Here is a 12,978-nt window from a genome sequence, read left to right on the forward strand (position 1 = left end):
TAGCCAGGTCATTTTTTAGGTTACATTATCCAGGTTAGTCGTTAAGCAGGTGTTCTAAATATACGTCACATTATTGAAGGCTTTATGGTAGCTGACTCTACCGTTACAATCCGCCGTGTGCCTCCCCGATCGCGTAGTGGGAGCGTCGTCGCCTTGTAATCAAGGAGTCTCGGATTCGATACCCGATGAAGGCACATAGTGGTTCTGATCCCACTTTAAACTGTAGGTCCAGTCCCGATTAGCCTTACTGTGCATAAAGTAGACTTAAAACACCAACTCAATCAAACAATCCGTTGTGGGAATCTAACTAGGACTTTGGATTAGAGCATGACATGAACACGACCTTGCATCCTCCTCAGTCAAAATATCCCAAATTCCAGATTCGCCCCTCTTTCTTTCCCCGCTAGATGAGATCTCTCGCAACTTCCGCTTCACTCTTGCCCCCTGGTGCCTGTTTCTGGAAACCGAAGACAAGCTACGACTACGTTTAAGGCTAAAACAAATGCCGTGCATTGTTAATCACGCGCATACCCGTTGGTTTGATTCATTGATTGAATTGCTTTATTTCACTTCGCTTTTTGTGCCACTTTTGGCTAATTTGCAAATAATGGGAAGATTGATGATGTGATGGACACTCACAAATATCCATTCCCAGGCCGGGATTCGAACCCGAGACCCATGGCGCCATAGCTCGATGTGCTAACCACTCCGCCACTGGGGCCGGCGGACACCCGCTGGATGGCTTTGCCTGACATGCAGGAGTAGTTGTTAAATACAGCCAATGACTTCAGAAAATTACATTACGTCCTTCCTTTTCTGGGAGATGTGACGTCCTTCCTTGTCGAGTGAGGGGAACATGATTGCATCCGGGACGCAACTTCCCCTGCGAGGCCTCCAGGCATTCGTCGTCGGTTAATTATTGGATTCCAGGAGACGCCTTCGTCCGAGATGCTTATTGGGCTAATAAGGGCTACGAAATATCCATAAACAAGAATATTCCATCGGCTCAGGTAACACTGGAGACTTTGAAAGCGAATACCATACTACAGTAGTTCCCTGTGCGTTTTGTATTCGTCCCCTTTGCAGATGATACTATTGTAAAGAAAGGGGAATAGAAGTGGGAGGGAATGGCTGCGTCATTTCATTGATTGATTGATATGGTTTATTTTACTTCGTTTTTTGTCACTTTTGGCTAATCGCGAAGATGAGAATGAGTGATGACATGATGAAATTAATTTTGATTTGATTTGATTTGATTTAGTTTATTTTACTTCGCGTTTTGTGCCTCTTGGCTAATTTGCGAAGATGGGGATGAGTGATGAAATCATGAAATTGATGAATGGACATCACAAATAACCAAGCCCGAGCGGGATTCGAACCCGGGACCCTTGGCGTATGATGAAATTAATGAAGGGACATTCACAAATAACACCCATGCGTGGATTCAAACCCGACACCTCTGGCTTCGTAGCGCGCTCCACCACGGAGGTCGGCATTTCATTTTTTTTCTTTATTGTACCGAAATGCTAACCATTACGGCTGACATGACTGGGCGATAATAGTGCATGGAGTGGAGAAATCACCACGTCCATAATTTCAGATTCTATCTCAGTATTCGCCTCAACTAACTGATAACAACCCAGTAAGGATTATCTGTATATTTATCTCACATCGTGGATCTTGGGTAGCCGAATCTTCAATACTCAAATCAATATCTGTTTCTCAAATCCTGGTTCTACAGAGCGATCCATTAAAGTATAGACCGCTGATCGCTCTGTAGAATCTTGGATTCCATATCACAAAACCCTAATCCTTGAGCTGACATCCAAATCATCACTGTCCAAATCATTTAGCTCAGATATAAGGTTACAAGGGAAGGCTATAATAAGTCAGCCACGATACCCGCACCGTTACGCAGTAAAAACGCACAACATGCAATAATCTCCATGCAAAATTAATTAAATACAATTAAGAATAATGCTAAAATATTTTTCAAAACTGCTAAAGAGATAGGTTTGGAAGTTAACAAAGAGAAAACTAAATATATGCTTACAGGCCGAAACCAAGTGTTAGGTAATAATCAAAATCTAATTATTGATAACAACTCGTTTGAACCAGTTTCCAAATTCAAATACTTAGGAGTAATATTAACAAATGAAAATTATATTAAAGAGGAAATAAAAAGTAGGCTTAATTCATGCATGTTACTTCTCTCTTCATAAACTTTTGTCTTCTCGTTTAATATCTAAGAAACTAAAAGTTAAAATATACAAAACAGTAATTTTGCCTGTGGTATTATATGGATGTGAAACTTGGTCCCTTACATTGAAAGAGGAACATAAATTGAGAGTATTTGAAAATAAGATTCTTAGGAAAATCTTTGGACCTAAAAGGGATGAGGAGACAGGTGAGTGGAGAAGGTTACATAATTTAGAACTACATAATTTGTATTCATGTCCAGATATTATTAGAATGATTAAATCAAGAAGACTTAGGTGGGCAGGCCATGTGGCACGACTGGGAGAGGAAAGAGGAGTTTACAGGATTCTTGTTGGGAAACCTGATGGTAAGAGACCTGTAGCAAGGCCAAGACGAAGATGGAGGGACAACGTTGAGATGGACCTAAGGGAAATCGGTAGGGATGGAAAAGAGTATATAGAACTTGCTCAAGATAGGGAAAGATGGAAGGCCTGTGTTGCTGCATCCATGAACCTTCGGGTTTAAGAAGGCTAGAGAGTTAGTTAGTCAAAATTAACGGCCAAACATCTCAAAATAAGTACGTGCCATTAACATCAGCGCTTGCAACCTGCGTGTTTCACACTTTCGGTTGTGTGAATGAGCTGGAAAATGTTAAATTCAATTACTTATGTTGTTTTATACGTACACTGCAAGTTACTTTCACTTGTGATTATACGAGCTTGAACTGTGACGGAGGAGGGATAAGATCACATGTAATCAAAGATAAAGTAAAATCATGAATCGAAGGGGAGCTGAACTTAGATATTCTATTTAAACTCTTCTTTTTTCATCTCGTTCCCCCAAACCCGTTCTCGACGCTTTGAAAGATGCAGATGAATGCTCCAAAGACCAGTTCATTGATGAGAAGAAGCGTCCCCTGAATTAGCTTTATCTCAGATTACCTGAGGAGGGGAAGGGGAGCTGGAGCCTGGGAAAAGTTTCATCGAATTTTCCAAGCTTTAATTACTTCCATCTGCCATTTAGTGAGGTCAAGCGTGCGGCAAAGAAAAGGGATTTTCCCCCACGTCTTCTTTGAAGGGGTGAGAATATTGCTCGGGAATAATTACTGCGATATCAGCGACGACAATATCTCAATTTTATCGCTCACTGGAAAGTCAAAGAAAAGTGCCTGGAGGCTAGAAAGTCAAGGAGAAATATACGAGTTAGAGGAAATGTATTTATTTACAGAATGTTTACAAGTGGATTCTTTTGTTTGTTGTAAAGTTCCCCGTGCATATACAGAGCATTACCTGACATTCGCTACGAGACTCGGCGGCAAGCGGTCCGGCATCAGAACTTGTCTTTCCCGGTGAACGGGTCCGCGACAGTCGCTAGAGTCGGCTATTAAAATTACAGTTTTCATATTCTGTACTAACCTTGACTACAGAAGGTGTTGAAAATAATGTCCCTCTGTTGCAACACATTCCTGGCATCTCCGAAGGAAATTGGCATTAACACGTGCAAGTTCGTCTACTGTAATTCTCCCGATTTCTCGTACAATACTCTCTTTTAAATCACGGATGGTGTGCGGATTGTCTTTGTATACTTTATTTTTTTAGATTTCCCCATTTTTCTTTCGACTTTTATTTTATTTATTCAGAACTGACCTGTTACTCTAAACTTTTTTACGAGGTTTAATATAGTGGTCCTATGTGGAACGGCAACGCCAGGAAATTTCGTTGCAAAACGTCGTCGCACTTCTCCACAATTCCTCTTTCCGAAGTAACACTCCAAAAGATAAATCCTTTGTGGTAATGTAAACTTTTGTGGTTGCATGTTAAGGCACAATCTTCAACACACGGACACGACACAACACAACTTCCGAGGGAGGATTATACTGGCGTCAGTCTGCAACGTCAACAGAAAGGGAAAGAGAGCGAAGGCAGAGAGAGCGAAAGAAAAAAACAGACTTTAGCGTGCGACTGTCGCGGATTCTGTTCACCGGGAAAGACAAGCGCTGGCGCCGGGCCGCTTGCCGCCGAGTCTTGTAGCGAATGTCGATCTCAACTATTTTGGAGGTGATGTGATCAGCACCAGGCTCCGGCCAACTTTACCCCCTCCGCCTAGAGTTGCCCCCAAGTACCCATTGATATGAGGCTGAGTGAGCCTCAGAGCCGGTCTATGCGGGGACAAGGCCGGGATCCGTCCTTAGATCACCTACCCTGGGAATCGAACATTGGTCAATTCGTTCTTAAACTCTACTCATCGCCGTACAGTTATGCAACACACACAACACCTTGCAAGGAAGCGAGTATTTCAGGATCTAGATTTCCAAGTTTTATTGCTTATGACTGTACAACGTCGATGACGAATGATAACATAAAGAATAACAAGAGAATAAGCTTAATCATGCTCTGCGAGAAACTCTAATGTAGGGTACATGGATTAGCCTTACATTACGTTAACCACTATACCACGGATGCGGACGTTTATATTGTTATGCCTTCAATAGCGCCATAAGGTTTCTCTTGTAACTAACATTGAACACGCTGTTATACAGATCGTGCATCATTATCAAGGCTTGTAGCCCGTGCTTCACTCAACACATCTCTCGAGATTCATATATCATATAAAGCAGGGGTAATTTGCCCTGCACATTCAGAAAGCCTATTCCAGTGATTGCTGAATCATGTGGTTTGGAAGGTAATAAATAGAGGGTTGGAGCTGAGTTGCAGCACCAGATGATGGATTACAACACGGTAATCAGGCTGTTGGAGTCGCATAGATGGATCTAGTAATGCACCTATTACAAGCCTTACGACAAAATTTATGAATTGATGTACAGTCACCAGCAATAAAAAATGGGACACCTAAATCCTCAAATACTGACTTCCCTGCAATGCGATACGTGTGTTGCCTAACTCTACGAGGATAACAGAATTCCTATTGAAAAAATTCTATTGACGTCGGTTGATCGCCGTAGCATTGGGCAACCCACCTAACGCATCAGGGAAAGACAATAGTTCCGGATGCAGGTGTCCCATTTTTATTGCCTGGGACCGTACGTGGTATTAATATATTCCTTTACAAAGAAGTTGACTACTTTTGTAGAAAATATAAGCAGAAACGTGGTATTTTGTCAAGTACGTGTTAACCTGTACCTACTTCGAGTGACTAACAACGCTGGCGCACGCAGAAGGGAGCTGACGGGGCTCCAATAACAAATTTTAAAATAAATTATTGTTTTTTTTTTTGTTAGTCCCTGAAACGGCAACCATTTTGGATTTACGTCGTCACAAAGCCATACGCCACAATTGCAGGCAAAACATGATTGTGTGCCACACTAGCACTGTATCAGTGATAGTCATTTCTCCCCTTAATTAAAAAAAACATAGAATTACTAATGCCCTTACTGGGCATGGATGTTATTTATGAATGCCCCTTCGTCAATTTCATGTGCTCGGCGCTCATCCTCACCATCGTGGAAGAAAAGCGACGCTGAATGCGACGCTTGATTTGAATCAACTTTATGATCAGATACGCTCATCACTGTACATTATGCTTTAGCGGGGATCGAATTCGGAACCTCATGGTTACAAGTCAGTAACGTTGTCACTACGCCATCGGGAAATTCGTATGTGTGTCTGTGTGTGTGTACAGTGATCAAGGCTGTCTGAGAATGTAATCTCCATTTCAGAAAGTATTTGAGCCTCCCGACAGCGTAGTAACGTCGCCGTCTTGTAATCAAGGGGTCCGGGGTTCGATACCCGCTGGATGCACACAATGGTTCGGATCCCACTTTAAACTATATATTCAGTTCTGAATAGCTTATCTGTGCATAAAGCGGACTCAAAATATCAAACAATGAATCAATTTTAGAAAGTATTTGTGCCGGATTATAATCCAAAATAGTTTATTTTATTATACTCTTCTCACTCTTGTCACAGAATACATTTTTTTCAGTTCCATCTTCCTCCTATCGTGGGGAGAATTGAAGCAGGTTTTTCGTAGAAAATAACCATTCCAGATTTATATTTCAGATCCATATTAACTTTCTCTTTCATAGAGTGAACAATAATGACATATTCAATCATTCAATCAACCATGTATGTGCGTGCGTGTGTGTGGCTTAAAAGTGCCCCCTCAACCCCCTTCACAACCACTTCCAAAAACTACCCCTGTGGAAATTGCACATGACATGCGTTTCTAACTTAAACGCTTACAAGGGAAGTCCATCAGCCTGAATGGTGGACAACCACCAATACTCCACAGTTGAGCGGGCAAGCATAATGATCAGGAAAACGGGGGCTATTCCGAACTTAATCCTACGCTAATACGAGTTTCCCGTGACTGATAAAACTACAGGCGGCTTATCTGAGCGTTTCGATGCGTTTCCCTGAAACCGAGACAAATACGCACCGGTATCGCTGTTTCAAACTCGAATCCACTATTGAAACTGTTTACAATACATTCTGAATCCGTTACTGGGAATTACAGAGATAGTTTCCAGAGTAGGCTTAAGTTTGTTTAGTAAGTCAGTATTATCAGCTGTTGCGATATTTAAATTCAGTCACTTATTCAAAGCCAAACACATACATATTAATATGTAATGTTTCACTGTTATTACTGTCGGTCGATATTTAATTTGTTGCCTTAATTTCTTAATTAATTGATTTCGTTTATCATACTTCGCATTTCTGGCACTTTTGGATAATCGCGAGGATGAATGATGAAATTATGAAACTCATGAAAAGACACTCACAATGAACACCCATGCCCTGGCCGGGATTCGAAATCGGGATCTCTGGCATGGCACGCTATGATAACCACTACGCTACTCAGGAGTCTGCAAAAGCAGTGTCCTTATTGCATATGCAAGGCAACTAAACTTCCATGTCATTGTAAGTTGGATGTCAGTTTTGAGATTTTTTAAGTTCATTTTATGCACAACAAGGCTAAGTGGGACTGGACCTAGAGTTTACAGTGGGATCCGAACCACTATGTGCCTCCACCGTGTACCAAACACGGGACACCTTGATTACAAGGCGGCGACGTTACCACTACGTCATCTGGAAGGCACACATGTTGTACGGAAAGTCTCTGCAGATTATACATTGATGAGGCTCCAAACTAAAATGATGCCCTGTACTCCGCCTGACAACTCAAGGAAAACAAACTTTTATGGTCACTACTCTCTCCTATCGGCATAACAACCAAAGTATCTAGCCCATGGCATCCCTAAACCGGAAGGTTTGTTACTACAGCATGATCTGTTTTCCATCTGTCCATATCCTGAACAAGAGGAATCAACTCTTGCCGACATCCGTTGCGGCTAAACGCACTACAACACCAGGGGTCCAGGGTTTGAATCCCGGCCTGGGCTTGGGTGTTATTGTGAGTGTCCCTTCATCAATTTCATCATATCATTACTCATCCTCATCTTCGCGATAAGCCAAAAGTGGCAGAAATGCGGAATAGAATAAACCAAACCAATCAATCAGCTTTAAGCAATAGGCTTTATTTTATCTTGCCCAGGCTTTGAGCCCAGGAAAACTGCGGAATCTTTGTTCATTCTTTGTACTTGATCCCAAAAATGGGGCTGAAGAGTTAAAAACAAAGCTTGATCGCTATTGGCTTCTTTTCCGCGCGGTTTGACAGGAACCATTATGCTATCCGTCTTCCTTGTTGACGTAGACAGAGAGAGAGAGAGATCCTTATGACCTAAAACAATATTGTGCAACCGTCAAAAAAATAATCACAAAAAAGATTAAAAAATTTCTCGAAGGGACTCTCCTACAAAGCTAGATCAGGGTGGCTTCTCACCGGAAATTCCTTGAATTCCTGGTAAGTTATTGGTTTCGGGAATTATGGCTTAATTTTTCTCGGTAAGTGTGAAAAATTGCAACTTTAATTAATACAAATCTCATTGCATTTATACATATTTATAGATGCCTTGAGACAAGTTTTTCACAGTTTAGTTGTTATTTTTATCGAGGAAGGAAAAGAAAGCTGCGTGGAAAATAAAACAGAATTCTCTCAATACGTTTGCTTTGTTAGTGTCCTTCGCGTATCTGATAGACATAAGATTATTGCAAGGTAAGGTATCTTGAAGTTGCTTGGTTAAATTTGAGTTTGAAATTCTTATACAATTAACAATTTTTCGTAGATTAGAAAATCACGTAACATTTGTGACTTATGTTTGTAGATGTATTTCGAGTATGAGTATGTTAAATGGCAAATGTAAACTCTACACCTTAAATTCAATATTTTAAGTACATCTACCATTAAACTAAATTGAATCGTTACCGACCATACACGGAAGACCTATCGTAAGCATTTCCCAACTCTCTATAGCACTAAAAAAGGAGTTAACAACCTGCCTCAGGAGGAGAAGCCAACGAGAACGCCTAGGGATCGAGAACGTGTCGCGAGAGAGACTACAGGGCCGCCCAGTAACCGTGGGGCCCAATCCGGGGCCTGTCCAGCGTCTAGCCGACCGTTCCAGCGTCCAGGTGATCCCAATATAAGTACCTGCCCCTTTATAGTGCTAATCCTTTCACCCCTAACTTCTCCCTTTTATTGTTCTATTGGAGTGCTTACTAAATAAAACTCAGTCAATTTGTGTTCCGTTAATTACTTCCTCTACCTCTGACTCGTCGTCCGTTGCTCAACGGGCCCTACACTCAAATACAGGGTGTTCCAAAATGAATATCGGGGTTTTAATTAAGTGTATATTCTATTACGTATACAATACAGAAATGAAACATACCTTAAAAGGAAGGGTAACTCAACAGTTTTTTGTCACAAGTTACAAGTGTTCAATGTGGGATTCCCTTGTGACACGGCACACACCTTGTCTGTAGGCAATTTCTTCCCACACTGAAGCTAGCATGTCTGGTGTAACAGACTTCACAGCTCCATCAATCCTGCGTCGCAATTCAGGGAGGTCGGCAGGTAGCGGTGGCACGTATACACTATCCTTTACATACCCCCACAAAAATAAAACTCAGGGGATGAGGTCGGGAGATCTTGGGGGCAATTGCAGAAGAGCCACGTCATCCTTACAACGACGACCGATCCATCGTTGGGGAAAAACAGTATTCAACCAGTTGCCAGATGATGTTCCTTTTTTGCTCACGATCCAGTTGAGGGTAGAACCATTGCTGGAGCATGTCCAAATAAGCAGTACCAGTTAGTGTTTTCCACAAAGATGAAAGATCCATACACTTGTTCTTTGGATAGAGCACAAAAGACATTCACTTTTGGCGAATCCCTCATGTGCTGCACTGTTTGGTGTGGATTTTAAGACCCCCAAATAAGCTCATTATGCGTATTCACTCGTCCACTAAGATGAAATAAGGCTTCATCACTAAAGATCACACGTGTAAGAAAATCATCTTCCATGTCCAGCACATTTTTGCAGAAGTTGGCACGGGTCACATTATCTTCAGGCTTTAGGGCCTGTAACAGATGTAGACGGTACGACCTCATGTGCAGTCTCTTTCGTAACACCCTCCAAACAGTCGTGGACGGCATTGACAATTCTCGACTCGCCCGCCTTACAGATTTCCTGGGCCTCCGATCGAAACTTGCTCTGACCCGTTCCACTTGCTCATCTGGTAGACTAGGTCTTCCGGAGCTCTTCCCTTTGCACAGGCATCCCGTATTCTTAAATTGGTTGTACCATCCTCGGATGTTATCCGATGGGGAATCACAGCAATATTCCCGCTGAAAAGCACGTTGCACTCCAATTGCTGAGTTACACCTTGCGAATTCCAAGACACAGAAGGCTTTACGCTCAGGAGTCGTCTCCATCTTTACTACTAGCGCCGTGCTGCGACGGAGTTACGAAACATCACCTGCAAAGTAGAAACAAAAACTGTTTGAGTTACCTTTCCTTTCAAGGTATGTTCCATTTCGGTAATGTATTTGTAATAGAAGATATACTTCATTGAAACCCCGATATTAATTTTGGAACACCCTGTACAGAGGGTGAAATCCAGTACGGCTAAGGTTTTAACGCCCCCAAATGTGTCTCCGGGGACCAGCCCTGGGACAGAGCCTTAGCTTGTAACGGAATTATAATTCTTGATACGTTGAAATCACACAGATCTTTTATATTGTTAATATATTTGTGTGTGGGGCTGGTAATACGTAACGTTGAAAAATATAAAACATCTGCTTGCACTCTTGAATTATTGTAAAGTTCACCTTGAAAGCGGGAAATTATACTTGAATTTATCACGATCCTAGAGTTGCCCTCCTGCAGATCGTCAGTTTAGCACGCGTATTTTACTTCAAAGTAGACCGTAAGCTTCAACTTTCCCGTAGATAAACTTTGAAAAGACTAAGAAACGTATGTCAAGCTTTTTCCGGTTCGTAAGCGAAGTTTTCTTTCAAAACTTTTTTTTTTTTAGGAAAGAGAAAGAATATGCGTGGAAACGAATCTGTTCCTCTCGCAAAGATCTTCCAGCCGAAATTATTCCGACGAAACTCGTCCGAAACTTTGCGGTTTTTAGTAGGTCATTCCTTCCGCTGCGGGTCGTACGAGTGCATAGAGGAGGAGAGTGGAGGCGAAACTTCCCCTCTGAATGGGCTCTTTTCAGAGAGACCGTCCAGGCCCTTCATGCAGAAGAAGCATGCATAGCGAGCGAGGAAGTTGGACGAGATAGGCTGCTTACTACCTCACTTTCCACCGGATAGCCTGTTGACACTCTGGGCTCCGCGATGAAAATGTCCCCAGATGCTATAGTTTTACAAGGAAACCGCTGCGCGTGGGGAACAAGTTCGTGCATGTTATGTTACGTCATATTCAAGCACCTCGCACCGAAAGTTAACGCCGAATCTTGAAAAGTGGTCCATCCAACTCCACACACAGATTGCTTCGCTTCTTGTCATTCTGTAGAAAACATCGGTTGGTTGGGTTTTGGACCTGTCTGAGAAGAGTGCCTTTAAAATGGCTTTCGTTATATATATATATAAAATATATAAAAGCTTCGTTATTGTAGTCACGGACACTTCTGGGTTGTAACGTTGAAAATAAATTCTATCGTTACAACCCAGAAGTGTCCGTGACTGTACACTCACCTCACTTAGTACCCCGGCAGTTTATTTCTGTATGCTCAACCTCCATGATTGCATTGTGGCATGGCGCGCTACAACGGCAGGGGTACAGGGTTTGAATCCCAGCCTCGGCCTTATGAGAACAAGTATTCATAAAAACGACAATTATATATAACCTCACCTAAATTCGCGGCCTCACCTTAGTCCCGATTTGCACCCTGAGTTGACTCCTGATTTCAATCATGACGTACGTCCTCATTTTAGTTCGGACTCTTTTCCTGATATACGTACGTCCTCATTTCAATCCTGATTTACGCTCTGCCCTGACTTACGTCCTGACTTACGTCCTCACTTCAGTCCGGATTTCACGTCCTTATTTCAGTCCTCACTTATTTCCTCACTCACTCCTTTCCTCAAAATCAATCTAAAATGATTTCTACTGTAAGATATAAACCAAACTTGGCCTATTTTTAACGTAAATTCAATAACTATTAATTCAACAATAACACAAACAACAGTAAACAAAGCAAACATAATAGCTAGAAAATAAACAAGCCTAAAACTTGGCTTTGTTATTGAAGAGGCCAGTTATTCTATTATAGCTACACCAGCGTTTGTGTGTCTGAACTAGGGCGTTCATAAGTAGTGTGTGACACGAAAAGTAGTACAGTTCGGTATCTAGTTTGTCAGCAGTAAGCATCGAGAGATCTGGTTCCCCAGTCAAATAACATCCTGACTGCTTTACTTCCATATCTGCTCCTGTGAAAACTTCATATTTTTAACCAGTCAGGTCAAAACAGGAAGCACGTACAGAACAATCCTATGGCTTCTAATTTTGCATGGAAGTTGAGAGAAAATGAGTCCGCCATCTGAATATGTCGCAATTCATTGATTGTGGTCGCTCTACGTGACTGCAAACTAGGTTGTTTCGCGTGTTCCGGCTCATTCAAAAGCTTCTGGTACTTTGGGATTTTTCCCTCCTCCCCGCACGCAAGAGGGAATTTTGAGATCTGCTTTTGGGTGGATGTGGAGGAAAAGGAGAGGGGAGACTGAAACGTGACCTCTCGCTTTCTGGCGAGCCTAGATGACCGGAGAAACTCGATCTAATTAGGTTATCTGATTCGGGAGAAACCGCCAGAGAGTTGGCGAGTGTAGAGGTGAGACCGCAGGGATGCTAAAGTGTTCCTAAATGCGTAGTTTTGTTTCGACTTTGCTTCTACGCCATTTCTGCTTTGTTATGGAAATATGTTTTTCTATGCTGTTACCCTTTCCCCCCTCACCTGTGATGCAAATTGGTGATGCGGTGATCTGAAAGACTAGTGCCCATGCTTTCTAGCTAAAAAGACTCCTGTTCAAGTCTCGGTGAAGACACTAGACACGAACTCTCAAGTGCTAAACTTGCGAGAAAATAACGCAGAGTATTCAATATACGAGGGTAAGTCGGTAACTAGGTCACAATCGTTTATTACGAAAGTGCTAAGTGAGATACAAACTTGAAAACCGTTTTTGTTTTTCAACATAATCTCCACCAACCTCGATTCACTTATCCCATCGCTTTATCAGTGCCCCAAAACCTGCTGCATAAAAGTCTTTGGACTGCTGTACCACCCTTCAACATCATCATCATCATCGAAACCCAGTTGTGCACAGCTTTATGCGACAAACACTTCTCACCGTAAACCGGAAACATTTTCTTGTGAATATCCTTTGCAGGAAGTAATTTCTCCCATAAAAAAC

General features: G+C 42.1%; 1 protein-coding gene across 1 annotated transcript; it reads right to left on the reverse strand.

Annotated features, from left to right (window-relative positions):
- Positions 1-9,480: 9,480 nt before the first annotated feature.
- Positions 9,481-9,993, reverse strand: LOC145983007 (uncharacterized). Its single transcript, XM_083116287.1, has one exon. It carries the CDS (start codon positions 9,991-9,993, stop codon positions 9,481-9,483), a length of 513 nt encoding a protein of 170 aa, XP_082972413.1.
- Positions 9,994-12,978: the final 2,985 nt, after the last annotated feature.

The sequence above is a fragment of the Lepisma saccharinum genome, unplaced genomic scaffold, assembly GCF_977018435.1.
Source record: "Lepisma saccharinum unplaced genomic scaffold, izLepSacc3.1 HAP1_SCAFFOLD_539, whole genome shotgun sequence".
In the NCBI taxonomy this organism is placed as follows: domain Eukaryota; kingdom Metazoa; phylum Arthropoda; class Insecta; order Zygentoma; family Lepismatidae; genus Lepisma; species Lepisma saccharinum.